At 35.3% G+C, this 18,237-nt stretch overlaps 1 protein-coding gene and 1 long non-coding RNA gene across 2 annotated transcripts; one reads left to right on the top strand and one right to left on the bottom strand.

The window, feature by feature from the left end:
• Positions 1-6,710: 6,710 nt before the first annotated feature.
• Positions 6,711-13,849, top strand: LOC126911012 (piggyBac transposable element-derived protein 4-like). Its single transcript, XM_050695748.1, has 2 exons — positions 6,711-11,868; positions 12,196-13,849. Exon 2 carries the CDS (start codon positions 12,200-12,202, stop codon positions 13,847-13,849), a length of 1,650 nt encoding a protein of 549 aa, XP_050551705.1. The 5' UTR covers positions 6,711-11,868; positions 12,196-12,199.
• A 131-nt stretch (positions 13,850-13,980) lies between these two features.
• On the bottom strand, positions 13,981-15,830 carry LOC126911019 (uncharacterized). The gene is made up of 2 exons (XR_007705582.1): positions 14,674-15,830; positions 13,981-14,568 (listed from the first exon to the last, which is right to left on the bottom strand). It is a non-coding gene; the product is annotated as an uncharacterized LOC126911019 (long non-coding RNA).
• Between the last annotated feature and the right edge of the window lie 2,407 nt (positions 15,831-18,237).

The following is an 18,237-nucleotide window of genomic DNA, read 5'->3' as shown; positions in this document are numbered from 1 at the left end:
AATTTCCGTGCGTTTAGGCGTTTTTGCCATACCTATTATTGGAAGCAAGTATAACAGCTCACGCATAGGACCCATTTAGTATTAGCATTTAATATTTTAGTTTTAAGTAAAATTTCCGTGGTGCTTGGCGACTGGGCTTCTCCCAGTTGTGCAGTCTCTTTTGTGCCTTAAGGCTTAAGTCATCCTGTCTCCTGCATTAAATTCACCGAGGGAAGTGGAAACTATCGTTTTCTTTTCTTCTCCTCTAATAACATCTTCTGATTTGTTTCGTTGCGGGATCCAAGACAGTCATTCATTTCCCTGGGACGCGCCGGACTTCAGTGTTCCGGTGTTTTCATGTTTGTATCTACTGTAGATCCTGGCTTACAGGAGTTGCAGCGGTATGGGAGGTTGTGGCGGGCTTGTCCCAACAAAAAAAAAAAAAAAAGACTGTAGCTCGGTTTGATGCGAGTTGCCCTCAACCCGAATTGATTCGGTTTGGCAAACCGGGTTGACACATCGCTAGTTCTTGCAGTTCATCGAGTTCTACAAAATCTTCAAGCAGTGGCCCATCTATGTATCAAGGTAAGTTAATTTAAATGCAAGAAGGATATAAATTATTATTTACTCCTAACATCTAAACTTCTGTATAAATGTTAGGTGTAAATAATTTATATTCCACCATTCTCATAAAATTTGAAGGCAATTGATAAAACCACATCATTTTCAAGAATTGCAATTGAATGCCAAGTCGTGAACTAAAACCTTCTTGTAAAGATAAATGTAAATTTAAATGTGGGTCTAAATTTACAGAGGAGCAAAGAGAGACCATTTTAAATGACTATTGGAGCTTAGGTGCAATAGAAAAACAATGGACGTTTATTGCTAATAGCGTAGACATAGTCATCCCAAAACAACGTTATGTTAAAGTTGATTCGGATGGAAACGTTGCGACTATTCGAAACAACAACAACGCTTTCTTTTTGACAAATTGTTCGTGATAAATAAATACAAAGCAAACTTTAGTTATTTGATTAATATGGAACTATTGAAGAATATACTTAGTGGTACATATTGTGGACAATTTTGAAGTCGTAAAATATGATGGAGACAATGGTAATTACCAATGTAAAATTCGATGCTCTTTATCTTGTGAAGGTGATTATGACTAAAAGTGTGGTTATTTCATTGAAAAGTTTTCGGAGACAACGCAAACAAATTGGATTATGTTGAGACGATATTCTCAGCAGATACGATATGATTTCAGAAAAGTATTTATTTGTCATCTTTCGGAAAGAAACAAAATCAACGATAAAAAGAAAGGTGTGACTAGAAACTATAATTGTAGAGCAAATATTGGGATTATTTTTTTAAAAGTAACAAAGAGTACGATAGAAAATTCGCAACTAATGAAACGGGGACTGAATGTTCTAATAAAGGTAAACTAATAATATTTTAAAGTCAATACGTCCCGCTCTACATCAAGACGACGTAACCCGAGTTCATCCAATTGGTTATGTGACTACCACTTCCGCTATCGCCACAGAGCTCATCGATGCATTCCGCCGTGCGCATGGAAGTCGAAGTCAACCTCCGAACACAACGAGGACAACCAGCAGAGGTCGGAAAACTAAAAGCCGTGGTACAGTCATCGGCTGAGGTCTGTGCCCTTACTCCTTGCAGCCGTTTATTAGCACAAGATTATAACTCCGGACTACGTTTCCTCGTCGATACAGGAGCGAATGTATCTGTTTTACCCGTAACAAAAAGACTCTTCAAAGGTATGCAGTGTTGTGATTACAAATTATATGCTGCCAACGGTACAGAAATAGCGACTTATGGTACAAAAACATTAATATTAGACCTCAAACTCCGTAGACCGTACCGTTGGGAATTTATAATTGCAAACGTTAGACAGCCCATTCTAGGGGCAGATTTTTTATCACACCATAAAATCCTTGTAGATTTAGCTAGATGTAGATTGATTGATCAGACTACGGATATGAATGTTGTGGCCTCAATAGTTAATGTCGATCAGCAGTCTGTAAATTCTATTGTAGAAAGCCAGCCAGCAATAGCCAGCCACTGCGCCAACCGTGTAGTCAAATTGATACTTCGTAGTCCGGAATTAGCAATTTTCTATTTAGAATGCACATAAAGGTCACAAAGGTGCAATTGGCTATCCGTGAATTCTATAGCTTAGTTTGCATTTCTATATTGACTTTAAAATATTTTTAATTATTCCCACCGAGTCAATGTCGCCCAAGCATTGAGCCTACTGCATTGTTCCGAAGACACGATAAAACAATTTGAATCGTATTTTGAAGGTGGAGTGACAGCTGCAGCAGCAAAATTGTAACATGAAATAGCTATCATTGAAGAATGTGAGAAGAATGCTTACATTACTTTATCTAATGCACAAAAAAATCCATGCGACCGCCAAGTTATTCATCTGTATGAACAATGGCGTCGCCGAACCTACGGAACGCGAGACATCGGTGATATTATTGAAGTTTTAAAACGAAAGAAGATTGATTTGTCTAAAATAAATGTAGAGATATATTTAAAGGAAGAACCAACTGTGTGTGTTGTAATAACGCCTATTATGCAAAGAGTGTTCATGGCTGGTTTGGCTGATGAATTGGTGTTTATGGATACGAGTGGATCTTGTGATCAAACAAATGCCTGTGTTACATTTATCTTTGCTGCAACGAAAATTGGTCCTTTACCTATTGTTGTCATTTTGCACACGAGTCAATCTCAGGAAAATTATACACATTCATTTCAATGTGCAAAAGATTATTTAGAGGAGACTTGCCAGAAGGTTTTTCAACCAAAAATCGTAATGACTGATGATAGCAGCGCAGAAAGCAATGCCTTACGCACAGTATTTCCAAACAGCAGATTACTTCTTTGTATATTTCATGTAAATCAAGCTCTTTGGCGTTGGTGGCAAAGTGAACATGAAGTTATTAAAGAACATCGGCAATCAGTTATGACAAAAATCCGTACTGTAATGTATGCCAATACAATGCAAGAAGCCGAAATTAGAATGTATGATTTATCATAATGATAAATGAAATGATCCAAGGCGTAAAGAAAAAATTTGGACTGGATGCGAAAGATATCTACGCTGTAACGGATGCTGGCAGCAACGTGAAACGGGCAGTTTCGTTGGGAAACATGGAGCATCATTTGTGCCTTGGATTATGTCATGAGACATGATCTTGAAACGATTGATTTCGAAAATAAAGACAAATTCTTGAGAAACGAACAAATGTACCTCGGCGTTCGAGTGATGAACGATCTCGAGAATGTAAGAGACCAATCAGAACTTCATCGATTTTTTAGTAGTTGTCGTAATTTTCTGATAACAGCTGCAAAAGAAATTAAAAAACGTTACTGTATGAGTGACCCCCTTTTATCAAAACTTCATATGCTAAATCCTGAGAATGCTGCATCATCCAAGTTTCGTGAATCGTTTCCTTCAATATTTCCGTTGATTGAGTTACTACCTAGAATAGTAGCAAAAGAAAATGTGGGCTTAATCCAGAAAATAGACGATCAGTGGAGAAATATTCCAGCAAAATTCAATGAATTAGATTTGAAGTTACCAGTCGACATGGAGCGAGCTAAATGTATTGGCAGATTATCAGGAATTATCACAATTTGCATTAGATACCTTGTGCATTCCCCATTCTAATGCACAGTGTGAACGAGTGTTCAGTCACGTCAATTTAATGAAAACAAAAGTCAAAGTCAAAGCATTTATTTCAATTAATCCTAAATTAGGCACTTTTGAAACGTCAAATTGAATTGTCCGTCAGTCTGTCTGTCAGTGAAGCTAGGCGCTCGTTCCAAAGTGTTGCTTCGAATGGAGAAGAACGAGCAAGAAACTCCATCGTTACTCTTTTCAAAAAATGTTTTTTACAATATCTCTGATACATTAGTTGATCATTTACCTATTGTATATATATGTAGGAACAATGTAACGACAATACGACGTCAAAACTATGGGACAATAAAACCAATTTGTAAAGAATATAAAATAAAAAAGCGGGTTGTTTCAAACATTTTTGAAATAATGCTTCTATACAAATAAAAAATAATCTTTAATTTAATTTTTCAAATAAAAAAAAAATAACTGCTTGATGCCACAGGATCCCTAGACTACATTGGAATAAATTAATACTTTAATTTAACGTGTAACTAGTGATCGTATTAGAGCATTGTCTAGTGTGAGCGAGTGTCCAGTGGAGCCGGACCAACATGCTGCCACACATTTTTATCTTCAATATAATCTGACAGTTTAAGTAATATGCCTGTTTACACAGTTCACGCTTTATACAAGATTTAAATTTTTTCTCGTTCAGATTCAGTATGGTGGTTGGTAGTTTATTGTAACACTTAACACAAAATCCCATGAAGGATTTCTGCAAAAGTTCGTAAGTGGTTGTGGTGGTTGGGAATTTGTTGGCTGCACAGCATATTAAAGAAAATGGATCTTGTATAAACTTCAAGCCATCTGACGAAATGCTGAGCAAATTAAATTTAAGCATGTACAAAAAAAATTATGCTTCGACTCCCGCATCTGCTGCTGTGCCTGACTCAGATAGTGACTAAGTCAATCAAAAATTTTTATTTTTTCAAAGGACAACATGTGTCAAAGTTAATTGATGATTAATATTACTTGAAAATTATAATTATATCCGTTTTTAATTGATTTACGTAGTTTTATTGAAATTTCATCGCGTACTATTATTTCCTTGAATTTCAAAACAAAATCCTATTTTTTTAGGCTATGGTACGATCCTCTAAAAAATAAAGTTGGCAACACTGGATCAGTGCCGCAGATGGTCTAAAAAAAATAAAGTCTATGAATTTATACCTAGGCCAGAAATAGTGAAATCTTATAATCAATACATGGGCGGAGTAGACATGGCTGATCGTATGCTATCCGTATGTCGATCACGCAAAAAATGGACGGTCATATTTATATCCCATATGGTCGATTTGGCAGTCAAACGCGTGGCTATTATATAAAGAAATAGAAGCTGAAAAGGGCATTCCAAAATACAAAATACCACAGTTGCGAACTTTTAAGCTGGATCTAGGTACCAGTCTCATTGAAAAAAACTCGTTAGTATCTGATTCGGAAAGCATGGACGAAAACGAGGAACTACAACCCAAGCACAAAAAAAGGAAAGTCCTAACTCCTATACCATCAGAAATTGTAAGACATCACAAGGCTGAATATCTGGTTGATTACAATGACACCAAAAAAAGGTGCCGCTATCCAAAATGTTCCAAAACCACGACAGCTTTTTGCACTAAATGCAATATATTTTTATGTAGCACACCAAAAAGGAATTGCCATCTAAAATTTCATAAAAAATTGAAATTTTAAGATACTAAGTTGATTACATTTGATAAGTGTTCGTTACGTTTTTGATAATTTAATTATGTTGTTTCTGAAAAATATATTAATTTTACTTATTTTTTCTTATGAGCACAGTTAGTAGTGCATTTCAGTTCCTTTTTTATTTACGTTATTTCATTAAGTTGTTATGTTTTTCAATTAAAAGTATTATATCAAAAAGTAACTATGTTAAGAAAAATGATTATAAAGACTGAAAAGTGATATAGAACAATAAATGCATATTGATTTAATAAAATAATTGGATTTTTTTTTGGTGTTTAATGTCAATGTCATAAGAAAGTCATATATGACATAAGTATTAGTATTCGGTAGTAGTGCAGAACCACTGTTGGAATAATTATATGACGTAAGTAATATCTATATAAAAAATACAATATATTTTTTGCATTTTTTTTTTTATATGTACTGACCCCTGCAATATCAGAAAAGTTAAGTTTTAAACGATATCGATATTTTTTTCTGGAATCCAGAAGAGCAATTTATTCACGACCATATTCAGTCTTTCCCAGCCATTGAATCGCATTATTGTCGTCGTGATAGTTCTGTAAGATATTTAGATTCATCTCTTAATATAACAATAATGCATAGAGAATACCAAAAGCTATGTGCTACCAAATCAATTAAAGGGGTATCATTTGAAAAATATCGCTCAATCTTTAAAACTTATAAATTAAGTTTCCACAAACCCAAGAAAGACCTATGCAAACAGTGTTTAGCGTTTAAGGAAATGAATGACGATGAAAAGAGCAAACATCAAGATACTCATACATTACATTTAGTTAGAAAAAGTGCAGCAAGACAATGTAGAGATGAAGATAAAGAGATAGCTCAAAGTGATGACAAAACACTCTCTTTTAATTTTGATTTGGAAGCTGTTCTCAATACCCCCAAAGGAGCAGCTGGGCCTTTCTTTTATGTGCGTAAGTTAGCGGTGTACAATTTGACTATCTACAATTTGGGAAATCAAGACGTAGACTGTTATATGTGGGATGAGACGGAAGGTAAGCGCGGTAGTATTGAAATATCAACCTGCATTCATACGTACATTATGGCACATCATAACATTAAACACGCGAGAATAATGTCGGATGGCTGTGGAGGTCAACAAAAAAATTATCATTTTAGCTCCATGTGTTTAATAACTCTACAACAACATGCTAGTTTGCAGGTAATCGATCACAAGTTTTTTGAAAGTGGCCATACACACATGGAGTGTGACTCTATCCACTCCAAAATTGAAAAGAAATCTAAAAATATACCAGTATATACTCCAGATGGTTGGACTCAGATAGTTTAAGATATTTATTTTTTGATACTAAATTTAAAATTTCAGAAAGATACGTTAAGATTTCGATTTACAGGACAAATTTCAATCTTCTTTTTGCTCTCCTAAAAAAAGTGGTTTTTGCAGATTGTCTACTTGACCACTGGACCGACGATATGGTCCAAATGAGCCGGATTTATCAAAAATCTAGTGACCGCGTGCGCCGCCATTGCGAGAACATTAGTATTCCAGAGAAGATTATCTTTGCTAACATCGTGCGAGTAACTAATAAATCATTAGCAAAATAATCATTCAAATCTACATCAATATTGTTTGGATTTTGGAGTTTCAACGTCTACACATTTGTACATCATGGATGCGCTTCTGGCATATCAAAAGGAAGTGCTGGATAACCTAAAAAAGTCGGAGAAAAACTTTAAAAAGACACCTAAAGATCGGATCAAGAAACCATACTTAGAAACCAGACTGGACAATTTGGAAGAAGCCCTGCAAGCCCGCAAGATAGGACTATCTTGCGTCATCGAGTGGAACTTCGTCCGTAACACCGAAAATAAGTGCTGAACAAACAGTTAGTGAGTGCGAGGTTAAATTACCACGTGTGCAGTTACCTACGTTTAGTGGTAAATATGTTGAGTGGCAGTCGTTTTATGATATGTTTAATTCGCTTGTGCATACTAATAGGAATTTGTCTCCAGTACAAAAATTGCACTATCTTAAAAGTAACCTGTCAGGTGAGCCAGAAACTTTGTTACGTAATTTTTCTATAACTAATGATAATTATGACGAGGCTTGGAAACAGTTACTTAAACGTTATGATAATAAGCGGTATAATTGTAATGCACTTATGAGATTATTGTTTACGCAAAAACCGGTTACTAGTGAATCTTCTAGTGCCATAAAGCATTTATTAGATACAACTACAACTTGGAGTTCCGTAGCGGCACTCGTGCGGCCCGGTCGTGTTTTCGTCGCGTTTCGCTGGCTATCGCTCGCACAGCTGTTACGTAGCATTTAACAACACGTGCATTAGGTGTGCGCCGGGCCTCCCGGTTGCACTGCCTGGTAAATAATAATTATGGATAATAACACTAGCGCATCACCGCGTTGCGTTACGCCGATTTTTATGATTGACAGCAATTCAGAGAATAATACGCCTCTTGTAAATGATATTGCTGATCGAAGTGAGCCTGAGACCAATGAGGTATTGTTGAGAGCATCCAAGAGAGAAAGAGAGGGGAGTACGGAGGAAGACGAGACATGTACAGATGTAAAGGGAAAGAAGAAATTACGATACGGTAGCAATAATACATTTAAAGAAGAAATGAAACATCAAGTTTATATATGTAGTAAGGAACGTCTTCCTAAGCAATTTGCAATGGCCCGGATTTTGAAAGAAAATAATATAACAAAGGTTAATTAAGTCAAGTACTTAAGTTCTTTTAAAATTCGCCTGCAATTTGAGTGTGAAGGAGCTGCACAGAGTCTTTTTACTTGCGAGAAGCTTTTAGAGAAAGGTTGGAGATTCCAAAAGGCCACAGAATTATCTGTTTGTTATGGTCTGATCAGAGATGTCGACCTTGACCTTGCTGATGATGAGATTCTTCAAAATATATCGTGCCCGGCCCCAGCTAAGCTAATATCATTTCAGAGGCTTAATCGACGAAATAGAGATGAAGGCGGTTGGTGCCCGAGTGAAACCCTTAGATTATGTTTTGACGGCAGCTACTTACCAGCAACTGTTCGCGTATGCGATATCAACGTAAGGGTTTTCCCCTATATACATCAGGTATCCCAATGTTCGCAATGCTGGAAATTAGGCCATACCCGTAAAATGTGTCCTTCCATATTGGAGAAACAAGAAAAAACCTCTTCTTGTTTCGATACACGATGTTTTAAATGGAGAACTAATTTACTGTAGCAAGACGGTTCACATGTTTGCCATGGATACTTGGGTCAGCAATATAGACTTATCAAATATTGTAAAACCGGTTTTGGAATCTATTGATAGGCCAAAGCGTTGTTTTAATATTCATCAACAGTATTTTGCAACCAATGGATCAAAGTGTGATTAAAAGTCTAAAGGGTCACTACAAACGGAAAATGTTGATGGAACTGATCGAAACTGACGGCAAGGTCTCGATTAACATGTTACAAGCAGTGAACTTTATATCAAAAGCCTGGAAAGAGGTAACTGCAGCCACTATCCAACATTCTTTTCGTCATGCTGGGTTATGTAGTAGCCAGACAGTAGAAATGGATCAATTTGATAGTGAAGACAATCTACCGCTGAGTGAATGGATAAGCCAGTTCAACATACCTGACAATTTTAACAAAGATCTACAATCGTACGAAAATATAGATGAGGACCTAGCCACAACCGATTCACTTACAGATGAACAAATTGTTGATTTAGTTTCAAAAAGTAAGGAAAACCGCAATAATGATGATGAAGAAGATGATCAAGTGGACGAAGCCCAATCACCACCAACTATTCAACAAGCGCTAGATGCTGCTAAGTTGATAGAAACATGTTTGTTGTTTAATCAAGATGATTCCACCACATATCTAGATATGAATAGGATACATAAGATAATACAAAACAAGTACTGGCATAGCAAAAAACGTCAGACAAAGTTATACGGACTACATGTGTAAATAACAATATATGTACATGCATATTTTATCTAAGACTTATTAAACATTATTGTAAATTTGGTTGTTTTATTTGTTCACTCTATATAACGATAACTCTCTATAACGATGAAAAATGCTCAGTCCCTTGAGTTTCGTTATAGAGAGTTTACACTATTTCAAAAAATCTAATATTGCCACACTGACACTTCGCAAAGAAAAAACAGATAGAAACCCAGATGTAGAACCATTACAATTGATACAGGAAGTTCCAACCCGCTGGAATAGCGTTTATTATATGATTAAAAGAATTTTAAAATTAATTGACAGTATAACCGCGGCGCAAAGAAAACTGCCCCAAGCACCTGATATAATTAGCCCAGAAGAAGAAAATATTTTAAAAGATATAGTGATTTTACTAGACGTATTTGAGCAAGCCACTCAGATGATAAGCGGAGATCAATATCCGACATCTAGTTTGATAATACCTATTATTTACGGGCTGTTCGATAATATTCAAAGTTTGGGCCCCAGAGTCTCCACAACAATTGGTGTAATATTTCTGGAAACACTCAAAGAAAATATGAACGATCGTTTATTGGATTACGAATCCCGAACTGTTTGTCGAATATCCACCACACTGCATCCCGTTTTTAGGAATGGCTTCAGACAATTGAATAATAAATTGGCTGGTAAAGAAGCCATAAAGGCAAAAATTAATAATATTATCCGAGTCAGAAACGTACCCCAAAGCCACAGACGCGTTAAGTATGGCAAGTACAAGCGAAACAGGTCGCCCAGAATTGCTAGGATTTTTAAAAAAGAATATTCCTAACACAGATTCCACGTCAGCCACAGCAACCAATTTGATAAAAATGTTCACAGAAACACAATTTCCACATATCAATCATAATTGGGATGACGTGGTTCAATTTTGGAATTTCAATAAACATTTGAAGCCTTTTTATCTTACTGTGCCAGCAACTTCTGTTCGGTCTGAGAGAGTGTTTTCAGCGACAGGTCTTATATTAAAAAATCATTGGATTTTTGTTCAAATAACTACGCTGTGGCTTGGAAATTACTAACCAATAGATTCGACAACAATAAATTATTTATTAATCAACAATCATGTACGATCGTTGTTTACGTTACCTACTATGACTAAAGAATCATCCGTTCAACTTAGAAAAATAATAGATTCAGTACTTAAAAACTTAAGGTCATTAAAAAACTTAGGCGAGTCCACAGAACACACGTAAGTCGTCTTTTAAATAACAACCAAACTCGTCCTTATCCTAACACCTGACAAAAATGGGAGAATAAAAAGAACACGTTCGAAAAGGACTACAAACCCAAACTAGATGACATGATTGAATTATTAAAAAACCGTTCGGATGTCCTTGACATGTTAAAGGCTTATGCCCGAATACAGAATCGTCCCTCAAATATTTAACGGCTGCTCAAATCATTGAGCACGCCGTTAAATTCTAGTTTGGTATGCTCAAACGTCAGTTATCTATTTAGACCTACTTTTTTTTTTTATTCGATAAAAACTAATGCTTGACTACAATCCCACCTGATGGTAAGTAAGTGATGTAATCGTTGATGGTGAGGCGCACTAGTTTCTTAAGAGCCTATTCACTCTAGACTTGAAGACACCCACATTGTAATCCGATGGAAAAACCGCAGCAGGCAGATTGTTGATTGTTGTTTGTTACTTAAAATTAAGCAATGTTCAAAGCCCACTTAAATGAAAAAACGGAATACTGAAACGTTAATTAACCGATTCATGGCCAATGACTCAACAGTTGAGTCATTAAAAATCCTTTAGGGAGGCCGATGACTCAACTGATGAGTCGAATCAAAATTCTAGAAAAACAGATATTCAAAAAAATTATCACTTAAACTACCATTTTTCAGACCTCATTAAACATTGGCGTGAACAACAGACCTGGCCCTTCATTTTAGAGAATATTTTTAATAGTCAGGTCTCATAAACCTTTTGTAGAAGAAGTTAAATCTACTTCGATTTTTAAACATACTATTATTTTGATATAGGTAAAGAAAGAAAACATGTTTATTTGGCACATCAGCACACACAATCAAAGTATAAATAGGTAGGATGACAAACCTTAAATCTAAATAAGAAGCCAACCAACAAGATATATTACAAACAGCCTAACAAATGACGCAAAAATACATTTAACATGGCAACATTACGTTGCACCACTAGCGCCACATGCGTATGCGTTTTGCGGTAGCGTGTATGAACTATTCGACAAGCATGTGTCATTGTGACTGTCACGCGTTGTTTTGAGGCAGGATACGTACATCGTATTTTGTTTTGAAGATTTCCACACGTTTATCCAAAGTTCCTGATTTTTCTGACTAACCTGGCTGTGATTCTTGGATTTGTTATTGATTTCTTATATGTGACCTGGCTGCTGTACATGGACTCTGTTATTTATGTGACTTTGAACTGTAAGGTGTTGCATTACCTATTGTGATCTGGCTACAAGGATTCCAAATTTCTGTAAGTATACATGTACACATAATTATCATTTTCACTACATACACATTTACTACTCGCAGAAGTTAACTTGACTCACGGAAAGAATGTGGCCGCTCTCAATCATATAATTTCATTATTTTAACATTTAACTTTAGATTTTGCAATTAAACTCACAATTGAATTAAAAGTACATTGTGTTATTTTATAAACTTTTATTTTAGAATGCAACATTAAAGAGATTGACCATAATTGTTTATTAAATAGGACAAGTAAAGAAATAGTCCATATATTACCCGATTAACACATGAATTAAAATCAACTATAGTTTAAATGAAAATTCTTTTTCAGAAATATGGATCAACCATCCACGTCCAAACAAACAATTGAAGACATGTTGGGTGCAATGGCATCTCCAAGAGAATGCATAACAGTACCCGGTGAATTTTCACTAACGGACCGAGACCTCTTTAATATTTTAGACGAAGGTACTTATCCAGAAGTGCATGATGAATGGATAGACATCATCGAAGAAGAAGTTGTCACAACAGAAGTTATAGACACTCAGCAAGCAGGTGTTGAAGCCTCTTCAATTTGGATACCAGGCAATCCAACAGAACTTAACACATTTTTATTTACTGGAAACCCTGGTATTAAACAAGCCATGTCAGGTAGACAGCCTATTAATTATTTTAATCTGGTATTTAATATGGATTTTTATACTCTTTTATTGATATGTACGAATAGAAATGGAGAAATTATTAAAAGAAATGCCAGCGGTCCTCATGCAAGATTTCGTAGATGGCAACCAGTGACAATAGAGGAGTTCAAGGTGTTTCTAGGTTTAATCATGCTTATGGGTGTCATTAAATTGAATAGATTGTCTGATTACTGGAAAAAACATTATCTTTTTGATTTAACCTTTACCAAGTACATGTCTAGAAATAGATTTTTTATGATTTTGAGAGCACTTAATGTACAAATGGAAGCAGGAAACCAAAGCCTAAATAAAGTGAAAGCCTTGATTGATTTATTTAATAAAACTATGGAAGACTTATATTACCCCGCTAGAGAGGTTACAATAGATGAGTCAATGATATTATGGACCGGTCGTTTACATTTCCGTCAGTACCTTAAAAATAAAGTCCATAAGTATGGTATAAAATTATATATGTTAGCAGAAAAGCATGGTATTTGCATGAAAATACATTTGTATGCTGGGTCTCAAGACCAAGTCGTGGGAGGAAAAGATCACGTAAAGAAAGTAATGCGTGTTTTAATGAGCAATTACGTTCATAAAGGCCACTCTTTATATGTGGATAATTATTATTCAAGTGTAGGCATGGCTGAAGAATTCTTAAATAAAAACACTTATATAACTGGTACATTACAATTTAATAGAAAAGGCAATCCTGTACAAGTAATAAATACCCGATTGCAGCCAAATGAAGCATGTATTATGCACAATAGTAATAACGTTACGGTCACAAAATGGAGAGACAAGAGAGAAATTAGTTTTGTAAGTACAGAGCATAATAGCGAATATATACAAACACAAAATAAATATGGAAACATTTCCTTTAAACCAAAAGTGCAAGTCAAATATAATAAATATATGAGAGCGGTTGATAAACATGATCAAATGTTGAGTTACTATTGTGCTGAACATAAAACATTAAGGTGGTATAAAAAAGTTATCATTCATGTAATTCAAATTAATATAATCAATGCCTTTTTAATGTTTAATTTAGACAGAGAAACAAAAATTAGTTTGTATGACTTCAGGCTTCAAATGATTGAGTTTCTCTTGCCTAAGAAACCAAGCGTAGAAAGACATTCTGTGCCAGGTAGGGTTCATGTTCCTGACCATTTGCCTAAAACAGGTGGAAAAAAATTAGGAAAAGATGTAGGCAGTGTTATAATACAACAAAAAAAGAGTGCAAGTTTATTTTGGTTGCCCAGATTGCCCAGACCTTCCTGGGTTAAGTCTGGGGAATTGTTTTAGAGCATACCACAATTATTAAACTAATTATTTTTTTCTTTGTTGATTAGTCATCACCATAATATGACTGCCATAAGAATACGATTATAATATACCAATTATTGTAAAATATTTGTACCTGATTTTTATAAATATGATTCTTGTAATTATTATTATTAATAAATGTCTTGTTTATTATCTTTCTTTATTTTTTCCCTTCGTATTGTCTAACAGTATTAATTAGTTTTTCATAACACTCCAAACGTTTGTCGGCTGGTACATTTCTCAACCGAAAAGCAAGCATTATGCCTAAATCATGCTCAAACTGAGCATAAATTGGAGGCAACTCATCTTGTGTATTCAATTCTGCTGTAAAATCCTTAGAGAATAATGCATTAAAATATTTTTTTGCTGCACAGCAAACATGTTCTGATTTTTTTCTATAGAGACCTCATTATTCATTTTATTTTCATTCTTAAGATAACATTTTTTTTTCCTTTCAATATGTTCGTCTTCATCAGAGTCCAGAATTTCTTCAATGCTAGTATCTGAACTGTTATTAGAAACTACATTGCAACTATTCCGAGATTCAGTGAATTGACGCTTCTTTGGTATACTTTTTTCCAAAATCGATTGACTAGAGTTTGGAAAACTTTGGTTTTCTTTCTCGTCATTTTGTTGATCATAGAAATCAGTAAACAATGCCTGGCTACATTCAGTAAAATCGTCGTTCTCCTGATTATCTACAAATAATATTACAACAATAAATAATGATTGAATACATATAGGTAAGGTTACTAAAATGTTTACTAGCTCTGCAATATTTAATTAAAACGAACAAATACTACCTTGAAACGCCATATTCACTTTTAATATTCACTACTTCGAATAGGAGAACACAATAAAACCTTGCTGGTTGTCAGACTGGCTCGAATGACGGCGAAAAGCATTAAATCATTACAGGGGCCAATGACTCAACAGTTGAGTCATCCTTCAGGGAGGCCGATGACTCAAATGGTGAGCCACCGACCAATGTATGGGGCCTGGCTGAAATGTTCACGAAAATGAAGGTGGCAATGAATCGGTTAAAGTTGAGCATGTGTCAAACTTATGTCAAAGTCCACTCAAATGTAAGGGTGGTCTGACTTGCTCCTAAACAGTTTGAAGGCTTGTTATCCTGTCATTTTGCTTTGAATTATAATTTAAATTAAATTATAATTTTGCTAGTGAATTTGTGTGCTTAAAATGTCTTTATCGTCGCTATCTTCTCTTTCCCATGATGAAAGTCGTCCAACCCGAAACAATGTTGTGATATTAAATGCATTCGAAAAATATAATGATATGGAATTTCGTGCACGCTTCCTTGTTTCCAAAGAAACAGTTTTGTATTTGGATTCGGAGCTTGGAAGCAGCATCAGGCCTTTTACGAAGCGAAACAGAGCTCTGCAGCCAATAGACCAAATATTAATTACGTTAAGATTTTACGCCACAGGCAGTTACCAACGTGTAATAGGAGATATCTTTCATGTCGAACAACCAACTGTTCACCGGATTGTGCATAAAGTAACAGCCAAAATTACCGGCATGAAATCTTTGTTTATCAATAAGCCAAGTTGTAAAGAGTTTGTGGACGTTGCAAACGGATTTTACGCAATTGCAGGATTTCCCAGAATAATTGGGGCTATTGACTGCACCCATATTAAGATAAATTCACCAGGTAAATATGATTAATGTATATTTTGTCATTACCTAGCTAGTACTTTTAATAGGTAGCTACTTAAACAATTATTTCCATACAATAGCAAATTAATATATTATTATTTATTTTCAGGAGGATCAACATCTGAAATATATAGAAACAGAAAAGGTTATTTTTCTTTAAATGTACAAATGGTGTGTGATGCGAACCTGAAAATCAGGAATATAATTGCAAGATGGCCAGGTTCCGTGCACAATAGCACCATATTTAATGATTCGCCATTGTGTGCTCAACTGGAAAGGGGTGATTTTGGAAATATGTCAATTTTGGGTGATAGTGGCTATCCATGTCGTCCCTATCTATTGACCCCCTTATTGCAAACACGGACACCCGCTGAAGAAGCATATAATCGGAGCCAAATCGCTACAAGGAATCCCATAGAGCGACTCTTTGGTGTTCTCAAAAGAAGATTTCCATGTTTGCAAAATGGTATGGGCTTTAAAATTGACAATATACCTCCTGTAGTTGTAGCATGTGCAGTGATACATAATATTATACAAGATGTTGTCATTTGTATCTTAAGAAAAGATAGTAAAAAATATAACATTGGACAATTTATTAAAACAATATTTTCTTGAAGGAAAAGAATCAGACATAGCAGCATTTCAAAAAATTTGAAGTTTTGGTGGAGGATCAGACAGGAATCAAGATAAAAAAAACACTGAGGACTGACAACGGAGGTGAATTTTGTTCGCGTGAGATGGAGAGCTACTTAAAACAAAAAGGAATTATCCATCAGAAGACTAATCCTCACACTCCGGAGCAGAATGGTCTCTCGGAAAGGTTCAACAGAACTGTAGTTGAACGGGCAAGGTGTTTACTGTTTGAAGCTGATCTTGGCAAGAGTTTCTGGGCGGAAGCTGTTAACACTGTTATAATTACTATTGTATGCATTGAAATTAATAGCATAGATACTAGCGCCACTCGGTATTTACTTGTACTACATGTAATATGTTATCTGTGGAGATGAATAAAGTTAGTCTGTGTCAAGCACTTCCCGCGTATATTATTAGGTTATGGGCCCAGCACGCTTCCACTGCGGTGTTATCGTTGTAAACAACCAGGACATTATATGAATAAATGTCCACAAAATAGTCATGAAAAGACAGAAAATGCATTTAGTGCCATATTCTTGAACCCGCAAAATCAGTTTCGAGTTTCGGATTGGTATGTTGACTCGGGAGCGAGTTCACACATGGTTGTTGACAAGAATTGCCTGGAAAAAGTTATACCCAACCACGAAGTGAAGAATATAGTTGTCGCAAACAGAGAAACAATTCCCGTGTTGTGCGCAGGAAATACGAGAATAACAACAGTGATTGACGACTCAGAATTTGATATTCCCGTGAAAAATGTGTTGTGCATACCTAACCTGACTACCAATTTACTCTCAGTGAGTCAGCTTATTCAAAATGGAAACAGTGTTAGTTTTGAAGAAGATGTTTGCTATATACGCAATAGACAGAATGCACTGGTTGGTAAAGCCGAATTACTATTGTATGCATTGAAATTAATAGCATAGATACTAGCGCCACTCGGTATTTACTTGTACTACATGTAATATGTTATCTGTGACTATATCATTTTCTAACAATCTTGGTTGATTTAGGTTGGTAGACATTGTTGCACATCAAAACAATAAACTTTTAACATCGCTTGACTCTTCTTTGTCTTTTTTTTTAATTGAATAAGCTGAGTCAGCTTCAAGATGGTGGTTATCAAGTTCCTTTTTTAAGTTTCAGAATCTGGCGGTAAAGCCAGTTTAATTTTCATCTTATATGCGTACCACGTATTGCAAGTATCCAAAGAGGGTTTTTTAAAAGACAGACCCATTGTATGAAAAACATTTCCAAAATATGTGTATGACACGGGATTGGCCGATTTTTCTTTGTACATTTGATACATTAATGTCAGTGAGAGCCGTGTCGGTAAATATTTTTTGTTATTGTGACTTCGGCTATAAGTGCTACTCGTATAATGGATAGAATTTATATGATTCTTTATAATCTGCATTCCTTCATCCCCTATTTTATTTTGAGGCGTATGTGATCCTCATTTATCAGGGCTTGAAAGTCCTGATACTCTAAAATATTTTTTTTTCTTTATTACCACCTCGACACATTTATTAGAAACTCCAAATGTTTTTAAAAAACAACCCTTACAAAACTTCAATCATACATAGTACCATTTCCTTTTAAGTTGTAAATATGATTCGTACTCCTTAGTTTAGGAAGAACTCTATAATAACCTGCATGTAAGTGCTAGAAATACTGCAGAACGAACCATTGGCATACTCAAAGGCTGTTTTAGGTGCCTTTTAGTTCATCGTGTTCTTCACTGTGATCCTGAGATGGTGGGGAAAATAATAAAAGCATGTTGTGTACTACACAATATATGTAATCGAGCCGGAGAACCTCCAGTAGAATTACCAAGTCATCTACAAAGACAAGAAGCTAGTTTTCTCCAGTTATTTATTACAACAAGGAAGCCAGAACTCGATTAGCGATTTAGACAGCGGACGTCTTGCTAGAAGTCGCCTAATCAATAGACTGTGGCGCGGGCAAAATAGGCAACAATAAAAGTAAAATTTTTAACAATGCAGTTAAGATATTACTAAATTAGATCAGGAAACATTTGTTTATTAAAAAATATA

This window comes from Spodoptera frugiperda, chromosome 9, assembly GCF_023101765.2.
Source record: "Spodoptera frugiperda isolate SF20-4 chromosome 9, AGI-APGP_CSIRO_Sfru_2.0, whole genome shotgun sequence".
Lineage (NCBI taxonomy): Eukaryota > Metazoa > Arthropoda > Insecta > Lepidoptera > Noctuidae > Spodoptera > Spodoptera frugiperda.
The sequence above is the reverse complement of the archived record's forward strand: the minus strand, read 5'-3'. Positions and strand labels throughout refer to the sequence as shown.